The following is a 21,036-nucleotide window of genomic DNA, read 5'->3' as shown; positions in this document are numbered from 1 at the left end:
AAATAAGGATATTTTTTTCTGTATTCAATACCCTCTTTGGGGTAATTCAGCCCCAAATTTGTACTTATTTCTTATTTATTTACAGCTGAACAGGACCTGGGTGCTGGCACCTCCTTTAACAAGTGTTACACTCAACACAGGAAAGAAAAAATCCTGCCTGATTTAAAAAAGCAAAAAAAAGTAAAAAGTGTGTATTTAAAGGTCAAAACTGCCAGTGCTCCCTGTTAAAAACAGCACAAAAATCCCATTTTGTGTGTCTGGTTTCAGGTGTCAGGAGCATTTTGCCCTATGAATTATTGCAGGATGGAGAGGGGGAGCCTCAGAAATTGCTCTCAATAAAGGATCCACTTCAAATCCTAATTCAATCTCCCAAAGTACCCTGAATTAGTTCCCATTACTGCTGACCCAGGGAATTATCCAATCATTCCCTCTTGCTCTGGATTTGTTGGCACTGAACTCTGCTCCGCGTGCAGGCAACAGGGTCCTGCCAACCTGGGAAAGAGGGAATTCATTTAAAAATAAGGATCTGCATCCACAGTGGCACACAGAATTCCAGCAGGAAGGATTCCCAAATTCCCACAGGAAGGATTCCCAAATTCCTGCAGGAAAGATTCCCAAATTAAGCAGGAAAGATCCCAAATTCACACAGGAAAGATTCCCAAATTCCCACCAGAAGGATTCCCAAATTCCCACAGGAAAGATTCCCAGTGCTGGGAATTGGGCAGCACTGCGGAGCAAAGCAGAAATTCCCAGGAAAGGAATTCACTCAATTCCTAAATTCACCATGTCATCTCGTCACGACCATGGAATTCCAGACTGGTTTGGACTGGGAGGGGCCCAAAAGCTCATCCAGCTCTACCCCAAGCCAACCCATTCCATGATTCCATAATATCCTACAATATAAATGACATTTAGGGGGATTGAAGAAGAGAAGCTGATAGCAAGAAGAAACCATCTTTGTCTGAATCCCTGAAAATGGGCAGTAATTTGCGTAACAGAAGGAATAAAAATCAGATTTCTGTTTTTTTTAGTGAGAATTCCAGGGCTTCACATCACTGGATGAACTCCTGGGTGAAGGGACAGAGTGTTCCAGGAAGCAAAGGAGCTTTTAACCTAAGAGTAAAGACAAAGTGATGTCCTAATAAATTAAAAATAAAGCAATCAAGGAGTACACTCCTGAGGTGATACCTGAGTGGGAACATTCATCCATTGCCACTAAAATGCTTTATAAACAAAATAAAACCTTATTAAGGATGTGATGTTCAAATTCTGGGAAGGTCTATCCAATTGTGTCCAGAACAGAATGAGGGATTATCCATAAAATTCGAATTAACCTTGGATCCAGGTCCTGCCTAACATAAAGGGCTGCTTTTATTCTATTCAGAGACCAAAGAATTGGATAAACAACACAAAGATTTATACCTTAGTAAGGAAGGAATATGAAATCAAATCCTGCCCAGAAAAACCCTGCTGGGTTTTGGCATCGCAGAGTTGGATCCACAGAACCAGGGGATACAGGCAGTAACTGGAACCATTTCCCAGCACTGAAACCAGGTGAAAATTCCATGGGAAAGCTGCACCATTTGCCAGTTCCTCAATTCAATTAAAAAATGGAATTTAGTAAGAATTTCCCGGATTTCACAGACCACTCATTTCAGTAACTGGAATAAAGCAAACACAGTCTCAATCCAGTACTGGATAAGACACAATTGTGATGGATTTAAAAAAAATTTCCATTGCTATTCCATAAAAAACATGGATATCATTTAGGGGGAAAAGACTTTTTGGGAAATTTCCTCTTTGGGGGGATGTAAAGGTGGCAGCACCACCTGGAGAGAGGGCTTTGCTCTCATAGGGAGGGATAATGGAATCCAGCTTTTCCAACAATCCAGACATCAATATCTGGAGAAGGGAGGCAGGGAAAACTGAGAAAAAGACAGGGAAAAATCCCATCAATAAAATGAATTCACTGAAGAGACCCAGAGGATCTGAGTCTTCATGGAAGTCAATGGTCTGCTGGGAACAGTCCCAGTGAGGATGGGAATGCTGCAGGACCAAAGAATCCTGGAATGGTTTGGGTTGGGTGGGACCTTAAATCGCACCCCTGCCATGGCAGGGACACTTCCCACTGCCCCAGGTGCTCCAGCCCCAGTGTCCAGCCTGGCCTTGGGCACTGCCAGGGATCCAGGGGCACTCAGAGCAAACCTGGGAATTCCATCCCAGCCCCTGCCCACCCTCACTGGGAACAATTCCCAATTCCCAATCTCCCATCCATGCCTGCCCTCTGGCAGTGGGAGCCATTCCCTGTGTGCTGTCCCTCCAGGCCTTGTCCCCAGTCCCTGTCCAGCTCTCCTGGAGCCCCTTCAGGCCCTGGCAGGGGCTCTGAGCTCTGCCTGGATCCTTCTCCTCTCCAGGTGAGCACCCCCAGGTGTCCCAGCCTGGCTCCAGAGGGGCTCCAGCCCTGCAGCAGCTCCATGGATTCCTTTGGGCTCTCTCCAGGGCTGGGGCAGCTCTGCAGGTGGGGCCTCACCTGGGAGGGGCAGAATCCCCCCTTTGCTGCTGTTTTTGGTGACATTCCTGCCATATTTCACCTCCCACCCAGGAGAGCAGGAGGGAGCAAATGGATCTGTGACTCTGGGAACTGCAGCCAGCAATTTGGCAGCAATTACTTCCCTCCCTGACCCGCAGTTCAAACAACACACACAGAAATAAAGGGACTTCTGCCTTCCCAGGGAGGTTCAAGCTTTAATTACAGTGACTAATCAGCCTGTGCAGGGTATCTCTGACACAACAAATTCACCAAAACCATGGATTTTTACAGAAAAAACCTTCAGGCAAAATGGGGATGTGACTGCTCCAACCCTCCCTTCCCACCGCACTCGAACCCTCTCCAGCTTTTTTTTAGAGCAGATGCAGCTTTTATTCCTTTGGAGTTGTGTGGGCCAACAAAGCCCAGAGAGGCAGAGGTGGGAGGTGGAGTTCTAACAGAACACCCTGGCACTGCTGCCAGAGGCTCCTTTTCCCTGGATTTATGGAGTACAATGAGATTTGTACTCACCTGCATTAAAAAAAGGTCTTTAAATAGATAAATGAGTAATGGTTTTTAAGATAAATGGTCTTTTATGTTCAGAGCTGTTGTTTTACTATTTGTACTACGTTGTTATGGGGCGGCTTGCCAGGGCCTGAAAGGGCTCCAAAAGAGCTGGAGAGGGATTTGGGACAAGGGATGGAGGGACAGGACACAGGGAATGGCTGGAAGCTGGAAAAGGGGGGTTTAGATGGGATCTTGGGAAGGAATTGTTCCCTGGGAGGGTGGGGAGGGGCTGGGCTGGAATTCCCAGATTTGCTGTGGCTGCCCCTGGAGCCCTGGCAGTGCCAAGGCCAGGTTGGACACTGGAGCTGGAGCACCTGGGACAGTGGGAGGTGTCCCTGTCCATGGTGGAGGGACTGGACAATCCCTGAGATCCCTCCCAACCCAACCTGCTCCAGGAATTCCTTCCGTTCCCCACAGAAGTTCCCTGGAGTTCCACTGTCCCTCTGCTGGGAGCAGAAAGCCCCCCCTGTGAGGTGAGGTGCTCCTCCCTGTGAGGAACATTTCCAGAATGTTCTGATCTCTTCCCACCCTCCAAAGCTGGTCCTCATGAATCCAAAACTTTGCAGCCTCACTCAGCAAAGGACTGAGGCTCAAGACCTCGCAGCCTGCCCATGGAATGGAGCCCAGCTCCTCTCCATCCTCCCTCCGAAGCTTTTCCAAGTGCCCACATCCTGGTTATGTCCCTTGCTGCAGTTTTGGAATTATTCCTGGCCCTAAATGGAGAGAAGTTTCCTTCTCCTGCAATTTTCATGGAACTAAGAGAAAGCATCTGCCTGGAGAGTAAATAACACCAATTTTTAAATCTCCCCTGATGTTTTGCTATTTCTGCCTTTTTCTTTTCTGGTGAAAATCTTACTTTGCTTCTTCCTGTCTGCCACACTTTTTTCACAGCAAAATTCTGTAGCAACTCCTAAAATTAACCTGTGAAAATGCAAATTATTTGCTCTGAGGGTGTTTCCTTAGGCTGCTCTGATGTTACATTTTCCATTCTGGACACAGAGGTTACAAATGAAAATATTGCTCAGCCAGCCAAATAAAAAGATGTATTGCAAGAAGAAGCAAATTGTTGTTGTAACAGATTACAAAGCACAAAACAATTCTTTTTTAGTGCTGGAGGTAAAAATATCAATCCTCTCTGCTGGCCTAAAATCAAGATTTGAGTATTAAAGCAGCTCAGCTTTCAGCACAAGGCCGGTGGTGAAGTGTGATGCACACACGGAGATCATCCCCATGAAATTGGCTCAAAACCCCCGAAAATTAATTGAACAATTCTAATTGGGAAGATGCAGGCAGATTAATGAATCCCAATTTGTGTTCTGGATGTTTGCTGCAGTAAACAAGCAGCAAGAGGAGCGGAGTGGTTGTGATTCCTTGCTGGAATGCCTCCGCGAACGCAGCCGTGAATCATCGAGCAGTCATGCTCCTCAAAGGGCAAAATCAGCCATGAACGGCCTGAAATAATGGGGAAAGAAAAGCAATCTCTGCCGGCTGCCAGCTTCCAGAATCCCCCACAGCTGCCAGCTGGGCTCTGACACACAGCAGCTTCACCTGGCAGGTGTCTGCACAGAGTGACAAAACAACAACGGGACAGTCACTCCAAAATCCCAACAATGGGATGGTCACACTCCAAAATCCCTACATTGGGATGGTCACTCCAAAATCCCAACAATGGGATGGTCACTCCAAAATCCCAGCAATGGGATGGTCACTCCAAAATCCCTACATTGGGATGGTCACTCCAAAATCCCTACCATGGATGGTCATTCCAAAATCCCTACATTGGGATGGTCACTCCAAAATCCCAACAATGGGACGGTCACTCCAAAATCCCAGCAATGGGATGGTCACTCCAAAATCCCAGCAATGGATGGTCACTCCAAAATCCCAGCAATGGGATGGTCACTCCTCCAAGAAGAGGAAATTCCCCACTCTGGGTATGGTATGATCAGCAGCCAAGAGGAGGCAGAAATCTCCAAATTCCATATCCTTTCCCTCTTTTTTTCCCATCATAATTTCCACCAGAGCCTGGGAATTTGGGGTAGGTCAAAGAAAGCTTCCACAAACCATTTTTCCGTGGTTTTGACAGGAAAACAACAAACCAGACACACTCGGTGCCCATAAATCCTGACCACACCATTCACCAAAGTCCCACAGATACAAAGAATTTCTATCTGCAATATTATTGATTCCATTAGGGAAAAATGACTGAAATCCCAAAAGAATTAATGGGATGACTGTGAACGTCCATAATAAAGGAAGTTAAGAATGAAACATTTCCTGGAAACTGCAGATTCCCCTCATGCTGTGCTGAGTTCAGAACTCACCCACAGGCATGGGAAAGAACCCTTGGCCAATTTGTGCTGCAAGCAAAACAAAGAATTGGGATTTATGTTGGAAATTCCTGAGTTTCAGCCGCATTTTTATCAGAGATCAACTGCCCTCAACCACAGAACAACTCAAAATTTGGAGTGGCTAAATTTCCAATTCTTATTTCAACAACAAAACTGGAACAATTTTCACTTGTACTCTGTCAGGACACCCTATGGATATTTTCAGCCATTAAAATTTAATGCATTGAATGAAGGAAACTGGAAATTGTTTTCCCAAACTCATAAAATCCAGCTCTCCAAAATCCAAAACACTGCCAGGAATCACAGGTTCCATACAAAGACATTTTGAGAATGAAGAAACAAAGTGATCACACTGCACTTTTCCACAGAATTATCCACAGGGGGGCTTATTAAGGGACCAAAACCCAATTAAAGCCAGCAGATGAACCTACACATTTTTGGATGTAATTGCTGCATTGTGTCTGCTCCTGCTTCAAACACAGCGTGGTGCCCTGCAATATTGGTTTGCCAGGAAAAGAAAGCCCAAAAAAACCCTACAAACACAACCTGGGAGAAGTTAGGACATCAAAGTCCATCCAGTGCTACCCATGCCGTGGCAGGGACACTTCCCACCATCCCAGGGTGCTCCAGCCTGGCCTTGGACACTCCAGGGATCCAGCCATGGCTTCTCTGGGAAATTCATTCCAGGGAAATTCATCCCAGGTCCTCCCTACCCTCCCAGGGGACAGTTTCTTCCCAATATCCCCCATCTAACCCTGTTTAAAATAGTTTCCCCCAGGGTTAAATCCTATTCAACGGATGGCTCCCTCCCTCTGCCACCAGCCTCCCTTCCCTGCTCCATCTCCTCTCCCGCTGTCCCTCTGGACACAAACCCCTCTGGAGCTGCTGCTCCTCCACATCCAGAGTGCCCACAGCTCCCCCAGCCCCAAATCATCCCAAACCCCAAACCCCGCACCTGAGGGATCTCTGGTGAAACCCCAGGGGAGCCAAGAGCCACTGCCAGCCCTGCTGCTGTCCCTTGCCAGGGCACGGCAGTGCCACCACCTCGTGGGGACACCAGTGCTGCCTTAGCAGGGCTCACCTACAAACAGAGGCCAAACTTAAGGGAATAAAAAGCAGTTCTGTTTGTTGAGGGGCCTTCAGGTACATTTTGGGCAGACAAAGCCCCCACCAGGGGCTGCACCCAAAATGGACCATGGGTCACAGGTTTTCATATTTTTATAAATTTGGTCCATTTGCATATTGAGGGTTAATATGCCAATTACAGCTTTAGGTAATGAAGAGATTTACCCCAAGTTTGCTTTCCCCAACTCACTTTTGTTTACATTTCTCAGGGCATTCAGGTACATCTTGGGCAGACAAAGCTCCCCCAGGGGCTACACCCAAAATGGACCATGGGTCACAGGTTTTCATATTTTTATAAATTTGGTCCATTTGCATATTGAGGGTTAATATGCCAATTACAGCTTTAGGTAATGAAGAGATTTACCCCAAGTTTGCTTTCCCCAAATCACTTTTGTTTACATCTCTCATGCCCTGAGGCAGTGAGGAGTCCCTGATTGCCAGGCCTGGAGAGGAATTGTTGGGTCTGCCCAAAATGGGACAGCAGCAGCTCACACTGCACATGGAGTTTGGAGTTCTGCACTAAAGAACTGCAGGGTCACAAATATAGAAAAACAGAAAAGGTGAAATCCTAAGGCCTCACTGGGACGGCGCTGGCCCTTCCCCGGGCACTCTCACCCCACTGGGACTCCAAAGGGACAAGGGGACAGGGGCAGCAGCCACCACCTGGAGGCTGGTGGAGCCCCTGAAATCCAGAAACATCCACACAGAAAATTCCTCCTGCTCTGCCCTCAGGAGACTTCAGCTTGATGACCTGGAGATTAATCTGCTGCAGGGAATGTAAATCCAAGGAGCCCACACGTGTCCCACCAATCCAAACCAGTTCAGCCAAAGATTAGAGCAGTGACACAAGGGAAAATGCTTTAAAAGCTCAAGCCAGGGCCCTAAAAATATTGAAAAATATGAAGATGCACCTCATCATTCTAAAAACTAGACACAAGATTAGAAATGTGACATTTTTCACCTCAGCTTGAGTGCAAATTCATCCGCTCCCTATGAGGCCTGGCCTGGTAAAAGCAGGATCAAAAATAGATGTTCCAGCTGATTAAATCCTCAGCTAAACAAATTGTCTACAGGAAAATGCATTAAGAGAGATGCAAGAGCAGCAGGACACTGGGATGAAATTGGATTCTTTGGATCATGTGTCTGAAGCATTCCAAATTCCCTTGTTTAGCAGGAGAAATTAGCACAATAGGGACACTCCAAGCACGGAAATTCACTGCTCACACCTGAAACGTGTGTGAGAAACAAGATGGGTTTGAAAGGAAATAAAACACCAGCATAAAACTCTCCTGGGATTAGAATATAGAAGGATTAAGATAAGAAAACAGCCCTCTTTTAGCTAAAACAGTTATGCTGATTGTCAACATTTGTTTGCAGGTATTAATAAAAAAAAAAAGAAAAAAAATCATCTTAGAGTGGTAAAAGATGAAAGTATTACCAGGAATAATGGAATGAAATGCAGAATAGAAGTGTGGATTATTGAAAAAAAATTCTAGATTGCTGTATTTACTAAATATGAGTAGTCCTGATCATTTGGTGTATTAAAAATATATTTAAACACAAGGTAGATAATAAAAACTACAATAAATTAATATGATGATGATAAATCCTTCAGTATTTAGCCAGGAATCCCAGATTGTGGGGTGAGGGGAAGGAAAACAAGAAGAAGTAACTCTGAATTCTTTCAAAGATGATCAATTCTCTATTTGTATTATATCCATACATTCTATTTAACATAAATCCCAAGCTCTATGGAAATGTGATGGATCATTTCCAAAAATCACTTTGTGGTGCTGAAAGGATTACTAAAACCACTGACAAATAAAGCAGCCTGAGAATGAAAACAAGATCTCGTTCCTATGAGACCTGGGACAATTCTTCCATCCCCAAATGATCTCCTGGAAAATACATTTGGGACAATTCCAGATCAGGACTGGCTGCACCAGGTACCTGTTATTCCTTCTTCTCATCGATCTCCAATTTTTTAATTGCAGAATCAAGCCAAAAACCCTAAAACCAAATAACACCCCCCCCAAACAAGATATTTTTCAGCTCGATAATCCAACCTTTGTCACAAAAGCATGAATTAATCAAGATCCCACTTATTAAGCAATAAGAAGCTTTTAATCTTGGTTATTCCCTTCAGTTGAGTCATTACTGGAATATTTTCCTGCCTTCCTGAAATGATTAACGGGGGTGACCTTTTCAAAATCGGCCAGGATCTTCCCTGCATGCAAAACAAACCCACAAAAGCTTAATTTACAGCCCCAACCCAATCTACCCAAAAAATCTCTGTCAACAATTAATTGAACATTCAGGAAGTGAAATAACAACTGTGTGGTTGGTAGTGGCTTTGTTTTGTATTCATTTGTCCTCTTTAATATCCTGCTCAAGGCAGGAATTATTGGTGACAAAACCAGTCACAGATCTCACGTCAATTTAATTCTGAGCCTGGGGCTGCACTGATCGATTCTGCACCACAAAATCCTCCCAGCCCAGCTCCCAGATCCACAGGAAAGCCCTGTGGAACAGCAGAGCCTCAGAAAAAAACCCCAACCCATCTAAATAAACAAATCCATAAAATTACAGCCCAAAGCCACTGCTGGAGCAGCAAATATCAAGGAAAAAGGGATTTGAAGGAGATGTCTGTCCCAAAAAAAAGGCCACTGAAGGGACAGCTCTGAAATTCTAATCGCTGCTTTTTTTTGGTGTCAGGTAAAATTATTGGGATTTTTGGAGCAGTTCTCCCTTACAGAAGGAGCATCCCCTTAATTCTTACAAGCTACAGAATTCCCAAATGGAAATAATTCCCTACACTGGGATCAGACTGGAATGGGAACTAAAGGGTTATTTGTCAATGGGAACATCAGAAAATTCTCTACATTGGGATCAGACTGGAATGGGAACTAAAGGGTTATTTGTCACTAGGAACATCAGGAAATTCCCTGCCTAGGATCACACTGGAATGGGAACTAAAGGGTTATTTCCAAGTACAATGAACATTTTCTGGAGATTTCTGCATTCCTGTAAATCCCCAGTGCCTCAGAAGTGTCTGCCTGGAAAGGTGACACACGTTACACTCCTCTGTTCTCCAAGTCCCAGGAATTCTTCCTTTGCCTTTGAAATGCAGCATTTCAACTCCTGCCAACGCAGATCAAGAGATCCAGGATCAAAATGGGGCACTTGGAGCTGGGAAAAGCATCTGGATTGTGGCTGCTGCTCCCAGGATGGAACATTGATATCCCTGCGTTCATTCTTGTCCCTCTTGGAGATTTGCTTTTATCTCTTCTATCTCTTTTTAACCTTTCTCTGTGGTAATTGTATCTGCTAATCGTGTTAATTAAGGCTGCGAGCTCACCAGGGAACATCCTCCCCTTTGTTTTCCAGCTCCAGATCAGGCCTGGCAGAGGGACAGCATCAAACATGCCTCAGATATTTGGACCAACAAAACCATTCCATGGAATTATGGGATGAAGACAGAGCCCCTGAAATCCCCCCTGTGATTGGATCCAAACTTTCCTCCCCATAAATCCTGGAGCCTTAGGAATATAATCTTGTGGAATTAGAATTACAGCTTCTGGGGAGAGGTTTTAATATTGACTACAACAAAAATCCATGCTAATTAAATTGTCCCTCTCTCAGCCAAGAGCTGGTGCCCTTCAAAGGCCCACAGGCTTCAACCCCTGAATTTGCTGTTTAGTTAAAGGCTGGGTGTTTGTTCTCTTTGTTTACAGCCAAAACCGATGGATTTTAGTCTATATGACAGAGTTCCCAAATTAGTGACCCTGAATTATTCATCAGCTATTTAGCCAAATGCTCTCCCTAAGCCCCCAGTCGTTTTAAACTGAACAAAACCACATTAAATATTCTATTTTTCTCTCTAAACACGCATTTTTCTCCCAGATATTCCTTAAGGCATCCTGCCTTCTGCCTGGAGTGATCCCGGGCTAAAAGGCACATTTAATAATCTGTTTCAGTTTCTTCTCTTCCCTTTCCTTGAGCCATGAATGGAAGTGAAAAAAAAACTGGAGCTCAGCTTGTTATCTTTGCAAAATCCAATCCAGCCGACAGGGGCTGATGTGCCTCGGGCAATGCCATTCCCAGTTTGTGTCACTGCTCCCCGGGCCCGTTCCTCCCTTCCCTGGGATGTGCCAAAGGCTGCTGCCACTGTCCCCAAATCGCTGCTTCCCCAAGGAATTGCCTCCCACCGCGGGACAGCTGGAACCAGCCCGGGGTTCTGCTTGCACAGGGAGTGTTTGCTTTGAAGCATTGAATAGTTCGAGTTTCTTTCCCTTTGCCTTCATTTAGAGAAATCAGAAATAAGCCAAGAGCTGGTTTAGGAGAGCAATTTATCCTGAACAACTCGAAAATTAGATTTTTAACAGTAAAACACAGTGGGAAGCACTAAATTAATACAAAACCCAACCAAGAGACAACAAAATGCCTGAGATTTGAATCTCCAGCTTGACCTCTCCAATTACCCCCAGTTCACACCAGTTTTGACTGTCAAGTTTTGTAAATTTTAACTCATAAATTCCACCTCTTCGAGATTTGTGGATATTTCCCTCATATTGCCACGCACAAAACTCTAAATGAGTATTTAAAACATCAGCCCCAAATATTTCTGAGCTTGCTTCCATCATTATTTACACCGTTAATGAAGCAACTCTAATTATTGTGCTTGATTATCTCCTGCTCCTTAAAATCCCAGAACCAGAAATGTTGGAAAAGACCCCTAAGATCAAGTCCCACCACTGATGTTCCTCTCCCACCTCCCAGCACTGTAGCAAATCCTGGTTTTCCATTTAGTTGAGCTTTTGAGATTTAAATAACAAGCAAAAATAAGTTAATTAAAAGCAAAATTAATAAAAAGACTGGTCTGAAATGCGAGCGTGAATGGTATTTGAGTGTGAATGATGTCCACTGACAGAAGTGATGGGGATGAGTGATCCAGATCAGGATCAACAGGAATTCTCTGACAAATCCAATTGTCAGCCCAGCCCACAAGGAGAGTTCCTCATTTTTCCATCTGTTATTACACAATAGGCCCATGAGCTTAATTCACAATATTTTTCAAGTTTTGCTTTATGATTAACGTCCTTTTAACGAATTTTAGCTGTTCTGAGCCCACAAGCCCAGCTGGAGATGACTCCGAGCGCTCCCTGTCAAAGGTTGTTAGTGGGGAAAAGTGAATTCCCAACAATAGAAACAAACCCCACAAAACAACCTCTCAGGAGGGATTTCCATCCCACAGAGACCTGATGTTTTTTCCTTAACCTTCCTTGGAGACCTGGTTCTTGTTGCCAAGGAATCCCAGTGGTGTGGGCTCTCCATGGAATTGTTCAAGGATAGGCTGGATGAGCATCCTGGGATACTGGGGGATGTCCCTGCCCATGGAATGAGCTTTAAGCTCCCTCCCAACCCAAACCACCCCAGGATTCTGTGATTCACAGAATTCAAACCCACGAAATCCCAATCCAAAGGTTCAAGGCTACTCCCCAAAATTCCTGATGCATTCCAAGCATAGCTGAGGATTATTCCCATTCCGCTCACCCCGGGCTGACCAACTGAGGCATTTCCAAGTTGCCACAACAGCTTTTTTCCCTGTAAAACAACAACTGACAAGGCCAAGGCAAACAGGGATAATCGGCTCTGGCGGATCCCGATTGGGATGCAGACGGCACAGCCGGAGCTGCTTCCTGGGAAGGGCTGTAAAAATAGCAAAGGCTGACATTTCAGCATTTCAGGATTTCTCTCCTTCCTTCTGGAGGCAGCCTGGAAGTGCAGCAGAACAGATTTCCATCAACCTCTGCTAGAAAAACCAAAGGCTGAGGTCTGGGTGATTGGGAAAGGTGTTGTTGCTGGAGGCAGGGTGGAAGAAGAGAACCTTGTGTTTATAGGGAAGAAAAAGCTGGAAAAAACGGCAGCAGCTGAGTCTGGATCCCAGACAGGAGCTTGCCAAGACCCTGGCCTCCATGGAAACCCTTCCAGATCAGGTTTGTACAGAGTGGGGGCTGCTCATCACCCATGACCATCTTCTCCATCCCATCCCACCTCCTCCCTCCTTGTTCCTCCTTTGCCACATCCCAGTGGGATCAGCTGGATCTCAGCCCAACAGAAATCTCCTGAGCCAGCAGGATTGTTCCTCATGGACTCCTCTCAAAATCCATGGATGTTTGTCTGCCAAATATCACTTACACACAATGGAGTTGTCTGAGGGTTTTGTGGGTTTTTTTGTGGTGAGGACATAATTCCTCCTTTGTTCCCAGTTGTCTTTGAGAGGAAAACCAAATCCATAAATGCTGTCCCTGGCTCTGCCTCAGAAATCCATTTGCTGCTTTTATCCACCTCCTGTGGAGCTGAAGGAGGCTCCAGATGAAATCGATATCCAATGGTACCAAGCCCAAAGTCATAATTTATGAACAGGCTGTGACCTCTCCATGAGTTTGTTTACCAATGGATCCGGGGGTTCAATCCAACAGAAAACTCCTGCAAAAGGGGAACACTGAGCCCAGCAGTAGCTGGAAGCAGCTCAGTCCATGGGGGAGATAACACCAGGGCCATTCGTGCTCCTGTCCCAGCCCTGACCTCCAGCAGCTCCACAGAACAGCCTGTTAAGGGAGCCAGCCTGACAATCCAGATTTAAAAGGACACATTCCCTAAGGACAAGAGAAAGCTTTGGAAAACAGCCGGATACTCAGCTCTTGCCATCATTAATTTATGGTGATCCCAGTTCTATAATTACCAGTTGCTTTCAAAACTTTCCTCCCTCAGTCAGCCACTCAGGAAAAACTCAAATTTAAAATGCTGTCCAGCACTCCAATATCCACCAGCAATTCCAGGATAAATTCCCAGGTTTTGGAGATAAGGAAGGATGAGGAACATGAGTTTCTCATGCCATGAATTTTCCTTATTTTCTCAAAATTTTAGGATGTATGAACAGCACCAGACCTGGATTTACTTGCCCTTCTCCCTTTCTCTCTTTGCTTTGTCCCATGCTCCTTGTCAACCCCATCCCAAAATTCCACTTTTCATATTTGATGTTCTTCCATTCTTTCTCCATCTTCCTCAGGAAAAAAAAACCGACAGAATAAAATAATCCCTAGATAAGCAAGAGGACTGTTTATCAAAGCAGGATAAAATCCTGGGACACCACAGGAACCCACAGGGATCATCCAGTCCAACCCCTGGCCCTGCACAGACAGCCCAGAATTCCAGCCTGGAATCCCAGGGAGTGTTGTCCATGTTCCCAAGGTTTGCTGCATTAACAGCTCTAATTAATAACACATCATTTGACTTCTATGGTGCTTTAAGGGACAGAAATCTGAAAATACCTTTGAAGTTACAAGGACTGGATGCCTTTGAACATTCTGAGTCCCCTTAAACCTCATTTTTGTGGAATGGGCTCAGAAATACTCCAGGCTCAGCTCCTACAGTTAGCTCAGGAATAACAGATCCAATAACACAGAAAAGCTAATTTTCTGTTATTGGTAGGGAAGGCAACTTCCACCTAATGAGGTCATTCATCATTCTGCAGTTTTTACCTGCAGGGTTCATTAAAGCTTCTGGAAACAGAACTGCAGTACAAAACATTTTAAGAATATACAGAAAATCCTAGGAAAAAAAACAATGTGAGAAAAGGAGGCTCAGTGGGATCTTCTGGCTCTGCACAGCTCCCTGACAGGAGGGGACAGCTGGGGGTCAGGGAACAGGGACAGGAGGAGAGTTGATGTTTGGGTTGGATATCTGGAAAGGGCTGTGATCCATGGGAAAGGCTGCCCAGGGCAGTGGTGGAGATGACCTGGAGCCACCTGGGATGTTGGAAGGTGTTCCTGCCCACGGATGGGATGATTTTTAAGGTCCCTCTCATCCCAAACCCTCCTGGTTTCGTGATTCCACGATCCCCTGATCCCCATGGAACCCCTGAGCTGATGCCGGACAATACAAGTAAAACACTGGGATTATTCAGAACCAAAAAAGCGAAAAAACAACCAAAAAAAAACCCCAAAAAGGATCAAGGAATGTCGAGATCTGCAGTGAAGCCAACCCACAGTGCCTAAAGGATGATAAACCAGGAATGAGTCTGCCACAGTCTGTCCTGGCAGCCAAGAGGAGCCCAGGAGGAGCCAAGTGTACAACCCAAAAACAGCCCGAATGTGGGAAGTGAACATCCCAAAAACACAGCCTGAACGTGGGGATGCTGCCACGAGGGAAGTTCCACACATCAACACTTCCAACAAAGCCAAACCCAGCAGGAAAACCTCCTGGAGAAACACTTTTGCTACAGAAAATTTCACTTCAGTTGAGCCCACGCGTGAGGGTTGGAGGCCAGGGATTCTCCAAACAGGCCTGAGCCACCCAGGGTCCCCTGGGAATATTTATTCCTCAGAGATTTGGACATGCAAGCACTAAAAAACTTATTTAAAGGGATTTAAACTTATTTAAAGACATTCAAACCTGTTTAAAGATATTAAAACTCCAGAAATAATTTCTCTGAGAAGGAATCTGCTCCCTTCCTCTCTCCCCTTCCCAGGGCACGGCTGAACCCATCAAACTCCAAGTATTAATCCAAGGATCTGTTGTGTTTTGCTGGAATTCTGAACAGCTGGGCACTACTGAACAGCATCTTTTCCCCCATATGTGGCCGGGGGATGAAGGAAGTTGCTCCTTTCTGTTTCCCATGGATTCAGCCAGGGCTGGGAGCCAATTTCCCTGGAGAGAGCAGATGCAGGGATGGCACAGCTGGCTCTGTGGTTGTTGTGTGGGCCTGTTTGTGTCTCCTCCTCACCTCCGTGTCCTTCGCAATCCCTCCTCCAAGTGCTGAGGAATTCTCCTTGGAGATGGAGACAGATGGGAGAACACACTCAGCTGACAAAAAGTGAGGAACCTTCTGGTTTCCCCCCCATCCTTTTCCCTACTCCCTTCAGTTTGTTTCTCCTGGAACTTTCAGTGGAGAATTGAGCAACACAGCGCATCCAATCCCAGCCCCAGCCTGGAAGAGGAACTGCTGGAAGCAGGAGAATCATCCTGCTTTTTTCCAAACTGGGAAAAGAAACTCGGAATCACATCAACAGAGGGTGAGAAACACAAGCAGAGCAGCTCATCAAAGCACAGACAAGGGTGTTTCCAACACTGGGATATGGGAATGCATCCTGCTAAATATGGAGCGCAGTGGAAACGGCTCCAACAGCACATCCCGAAAAACCCCGGAATCCCCAGGGGTGGAAAAGACCTCTGAGATCACCCAGCACGAGTGACAGACACTGGGTCTGCCTCAAAAGCAGGAATCAGCTCCTCCAGGCCAAATCCTGGCAGAAGGTGGCCAGGAGAGCTTGGGTTTGGGATGCTGGAATGCCAGCGCTGGGCAGGGCCACCTCAGCAGAGCGGGACACCAGGGGGTGGCACAGGGAGCCACCAGGGGCACCTGGGCGCCTCCAACAGCACTCCACCTCCAGAGAAATTCATGGATCTTATCAATTCCAGGGAGCCACCAGGAGAACCTGAGCTCTTCCAACAGCACCAAACCTCCACCTCCAGAGAAATTCATGGATCTTATCCCTGCAATGGGAGCCACCAGGAGCACCTGAACTCCTCCAACAGCACCAAACCTCCAGAGAAATTCATGGATCTTATCCATGAGTGGGAACCACCAGGGGCACCTGAGCTGCTCCACCAGCACCAAACCTCCACAGAAATTCATGGATCTTTTCAATTCCACCAGCAGAAAACCTCTGGAGAAATTAATGGCTCTTTTCAATTCCAGGGAGTCACCAGGAGCACCTGAGCTCCTCCACCAGAGATATTAATGGATTTTATAATTTCCATCAGCAACAAACCTCTGGAGAAATTAACAGATCTTATCAATTCCGGAGAAATTCATGGGTCTTATCAACTCCTGTTCTCCAAGCAATTCCAAGTAAATACTTTACAAAATTCCATCTTTCTGAAGCACCATTCCATGATCATAAACCAAAAACCAACACAATAACTGGATCATTTCCATCCACCTCCATGGGATTTTGCAGCTTCCAGGAATTCAAGAGCTCCGTTGTTACTCACCAGAGCTTGGAAAAATCTCAATTGGATTGTGACATCTTAATTAACTCCCTGAATTCTTCCATGGGAGATTGTTGTGCCATGAAAAAGAGCATGTTTTCAAAAAAAAAAAAGAGATGGATTTAAAATAAAATTATTTATATTTGATATTATATTTTGGAACAGCAAATTGCTGGCTGTGTTTTAGTTGCACTCAGGAGTAACCAAGAGAAAAAGCAGAGCAAAATTTCCTAAGATTTAATTTCTGCTCTGTATTTTCTTCATCCATGAGGTAACAGGTAGTTATTAAATTAATGAAGCTAAATGTGAATTAATTTGGGAAAAATCCACAAAAATCTTAATTAAGAAAAGACAATCAACATCATATTGTAGAAATCCCTTCTTTAAAAGCTTAGCAGAGCCCAAATAAATAAAAATTGAATAAATTATTTAGGTTGGAGAAATATTCATGGAATTCCAGGATGGTTTGGGCTCAAAGGGATTTTAAATCTCATCCCATTCCCATGGGCAGGGACACCTCCCACTGTCCCAGGTTGCTCCAAGCCTGTCCAACCCGGCCTTAAGGAACTATTTATCATTTTGAGGCTAAATCCAGCAAAACAAAGGAATGAGTGTTAGAAACTGCAGAGTGCACTTGGAAAACACCGAATTTTGGGATCTTCCAAGCCTTTACTGCCAAGGACCTTGCTATGGAGGTAAAATGGATGATTTGAAGTTCTTGCTTGGCAAAAATAAGATGGAAGAGGTGTAAAAATCTAAGATATTTTTAAAAATTATTCCTTTGGATTCTTCAAGGTACGGATGGGGTCGGGGAGAGCAGACTGTGGGATGTGGAATGGGAATGTGCTGGGATTTGGCTGGCAGGAGAAAGAGCTGAGGACCACCTCCAGGACATGCTGCTCCCTCTCCAGTCACTCCCAAGGAAACTCAACATGTCCAAAATTTCCATGGCTTCTGCCTGCCTTTTTCCCCATAAAATCCCCCCAAAATGCACCAAGGGATCTGATGGGAATTATCAAAGGAAGAAGGAGCATTTGGAATTCTGGGATCTCCGAGGCAGAACTGCCAGATGCAAGTCAGGAACGAGCCTGCTGGATCCTGGTGGAGGAAAACCCCAAAGCTACAGAGGTTTTGTGCAGTTCTTTTGTGGGAATGAGGCATTTGGAGATGGGATCCAGGGTTTGGAGCAGGCAGGGATGAGGCTGACACAGGTCTGGAGGTCACTGTGGTGACATGTGGATCGTGGCCAGTGGGAACTGCCTCTCCCCGAGGAAAAGAATCATTTGGATCATGGAAACACTTGAATCATGGCCTTATTCTTTAAAAAACCCCCTCAATATTTGCTTTCCTTTTTTTTTTCGGGCAAGATCTGTCTGGATGTGGGAGCAGCCTGTGGTGACACAGATTCCATCAGCACCAGCAGGAGGAGGGAATTGCCAGGTACTGTCAGAAAAGCAGGAAAATGCCTGGAAAAGGCCATTACTTCAAAGGAAAAGAGGAATGAGGGAAGGCAGAAAACTGGAAACAAGGAAAAGGAGCAGAAGATTCCCCAAACAATGGCATCGATGTGGTGAAAATGCTGATTTACCCCCCCAGAGTGAGGATGTTCCCTGGTTAGGAGGCTGGAAAAGTTACAGATTCCATAAAATCCAACGTGGATGGATTCCCTGGCTTGGCACTGCCCATTTATTCCCGAGGCAATTCCTTCCCTTCCTTCCCAGCCCCCACAAAGGGCACCTTACGTAAGTGGCATTTGGCTGGGCACAGGTGAGGCTGCTCCTGCATCCCAACTCCAAAATTCCCCAGCACATCCAGGGGCTCAGCTGGACCCACAGCACACAGGGAACACCCTCCAGACACTCCAAGGAAATGCTGAAGCACAGGGAAATACTGAAAATTAATTGAAATATTTAAATTAAATTTCAGCTGGGTTTGGTGTGTGGTTTGTGTTCAGGGTGTGCTCACACTCAAACACTCTTGGAACCTTTTCAGACTGATTTTCTTAATTTCTACATTTCTTTCTTTCTTCTCTAAGCTTAAAACAGTTCCAAATCACCTAAAAATTGAGTTGAAAACCTTCCCTTTTTTCCATTTAGAGGGATCCCACCTCATTTACGAGTTGATCCAAGTTCCATCTCGAGATGAAATATCTGAATTCTTTTTTCACCAAACACCACAGATGCTGAGTATGGTCCCATCCTGCTCCCTAATTCCCAGCTGGAGCATCTTTCCCTCATTTCCCTGGATAGGCTGCTGGGATCAGATGAGCTCCATGACAGATGTTCCAGGGAATTAATGTGAATAACCCTAAACACCAGTGCCTCTGAGCAATTAAAATCCCCATGAACACTCTGGAGCTGCTACAGCTCATAACCAGCTTGAGGTTGTTATTACCGCTCGGATTTAAATAAAAAACAAACCAAAACCATCAAACAAATCAAAAAAAGCAGGAAATCTGCAGGATCCCAGAATTCTAAAGGAATGGGAAAGTAATGGATATATGGCTGTGTGAGGAAGGATTAAAAAATTCACATTACTCGAAGTTTTCTGGTTCAATTCCCACACTCAACTGGTGCATATTTTGGGATTTAAAAGGTGGATCCTGCAAGAGGAAATTTAGGAAATGAACCAGTGAGATCCTCATGGATTTTCCTGGATTTTATTTCATCTTTTGATGGCTGTTTATGGTTTAAGCAGGATAAATGACCCTCAGAGGCAGCCCCAATCAGCTGTAATGGCACCCAAATCGACGGTTTGGGGTTAGAGATTTGTGGGGAGGGAAAAGAAGCCTCCCAGACAGGATTCCCATTGGAAAAAAGGTGGAAAGGAGGGAGATTTGTAGCCAGCAAAAACTGTCTCCAAGTCTTTTCCAGGATTTAGCTCAGAGAGTGCCCTGCTCCAATCACCCTGAGCCGAGAGAGTGAAGAAAAAAATGTGTCCTGAAGGCTCTGAGATGAGTTCCGGAGCTCTGAGATGAATTCCTGGGCTCTGAAATGTGTTCTGAGACGAATTCATGGGTTCTGAGATGAATCCATGGGCTCAGGAATGAGTCCTGGAATCAATTCATGGGGCCTGAAATGAATTGATGGGCTCTGAGATGAACTGATGGACTCAGAAATTAATTGGTGGGCTCTGAAATGAATTCATGGGTCCTGAGACTAATTCACAGGTCCTGAAACGAATTCCTGGGTTCTGAAATGTGTTCCAAGATAAATTCAGAAGCTCTGAGATGAATTTCTGGGTTCTGACATGAATTCATAGGCTCTGAGATGAATTTCTGGGCTCTGTCATGAGAGCCTGGAGATAAAACTCAGAAGCTCTGAAATAATTCCATCGGTTCTGAAACGAACTGATGGGCTACTAAATAAATTCACAGGTCATGAAATGAATTCCTGGGCTCTGCAGTGAAGCCCCGGGCTCTCCCACGCGAGCACACGGCGCCTGGCAAAGTTGCCGGCTGCTGCCTTTGTTCCCGGGAATAAAGGGCTGGATTCCTCCCGAGAGCGGCGGCTGAACCAGGGCCGAGGCCCCGCACTCAACATCCCCCGGCTGCTTTTCTGCTCCATTCACCGCCGGCAGAACCCACCGACGACCCGCGCTCCTTCTCCCCACTTCAAACCACAGCTCCACTGGTTTTAAACCCAGTTTAAGCCCAGTTTCAACCCGGCAGAGCTTACCATGTGTGTGCCACCGTGAAGCGACGGCGCTGGCGGATGCTTTTATTCACCAGCAACTTTCTGAAAAAGCAGGGAGAGTTCCTGGGCGAGCTGCGAGGAGAAATCTTTGGCGACGTGGGTCTGTTCCCGGGCAGCTTGGGCAGCTCCAGCTCCAGGTGCATCTGCTCCTTGAAAGTCCTGATGTAAACCTCGGCCTCGGGAGTGGCGAGTTCCCGGGCAGGCTCCTTGGCCGTCATCGCTGCGGCGCCGGGCGAGCTGCGAGCGCTCAGCGATGGCCACGGGCGCGCATCCTGTGGCCGCTCATGAAAAATTCATCAGCTCCAGCATCCCGCCCTCCCCGAGCGAACAGAGCCGGGATTTCAGGGATCAGTCAGGGAATCGCGCACTGCTCCAGCATCCCGCCCTCCCCGAGCGAACAGCACTGGGATTTTAGGGATCAGTCAGGGAATCACGCACTGCTCCAGCATCCCGCCCTCCCCGACCGAACACGGCCGGGATTTCAGGGATCAATCAGGGAATCACGCACCGCTCCAGCATCCCGCCCTCCAGGAGCGAACAACGGCGGGATTTCAGGGATCAATCAGGGAATCGCGCACTGCTCCAGCATCCCGCCCTCCCCGGGCGAACAGAGCCGGGATTTCAGGATCAGCTCCGGGCACCGCGCATCCTGCGCTCCCAGGCCGGGCTCTCATTGAGAATTATTTTGCCCGCACGGCGCTGGCTCCACCCCAGC

General features: G+C 46.1%; 1 protein-coding gene across 1 annotated transcript in view; it reads right to left on the bottom strand.

The window, feature by feature from the left end:
* Positions 1–20,588, bottom strand: part of LOC102043598 (cAMP-specific 3',5'-cyclic phosphodiesterase 4B-like) — an 87,715-nt gene extending 67,127 nt beyond the window's left edge. The window contains exon 1 of the mRNA XM_014310603.2: positions 20,304–20,588. Within this exon, the coding sequence (XP_014166078.1) occupies positions 20,304–20,539 (236 nt within the window). The 5' untranslated portion in view covers positions 20,540–20,588. The remainder of the gene's footprint in view (positions 1–20,303) is intronic.
* Positions 20,589–21,036: the final 448 nt, after the last annotated feature.

Source organism: Geospiza fortis, unplaced genomic scaffold (genome assembly GCF_000277835.1).
Source record: "Geospiza fortis unplaced genomic scaffold, GeoFor_1.0 scaffold69, whole genome shotgun sequence".
Lineage (NCBI taxonomy): Eukaryota > Metazoa > Chordata > Aves > Passeriformes > Thraupidae > Geospiza > Geospiza fortis.
The sequence above is the reverse complement of the archived record's forward strand: the minus strand, read 5'-3'. Positions and strand labels throughout refer to the sequence as shown.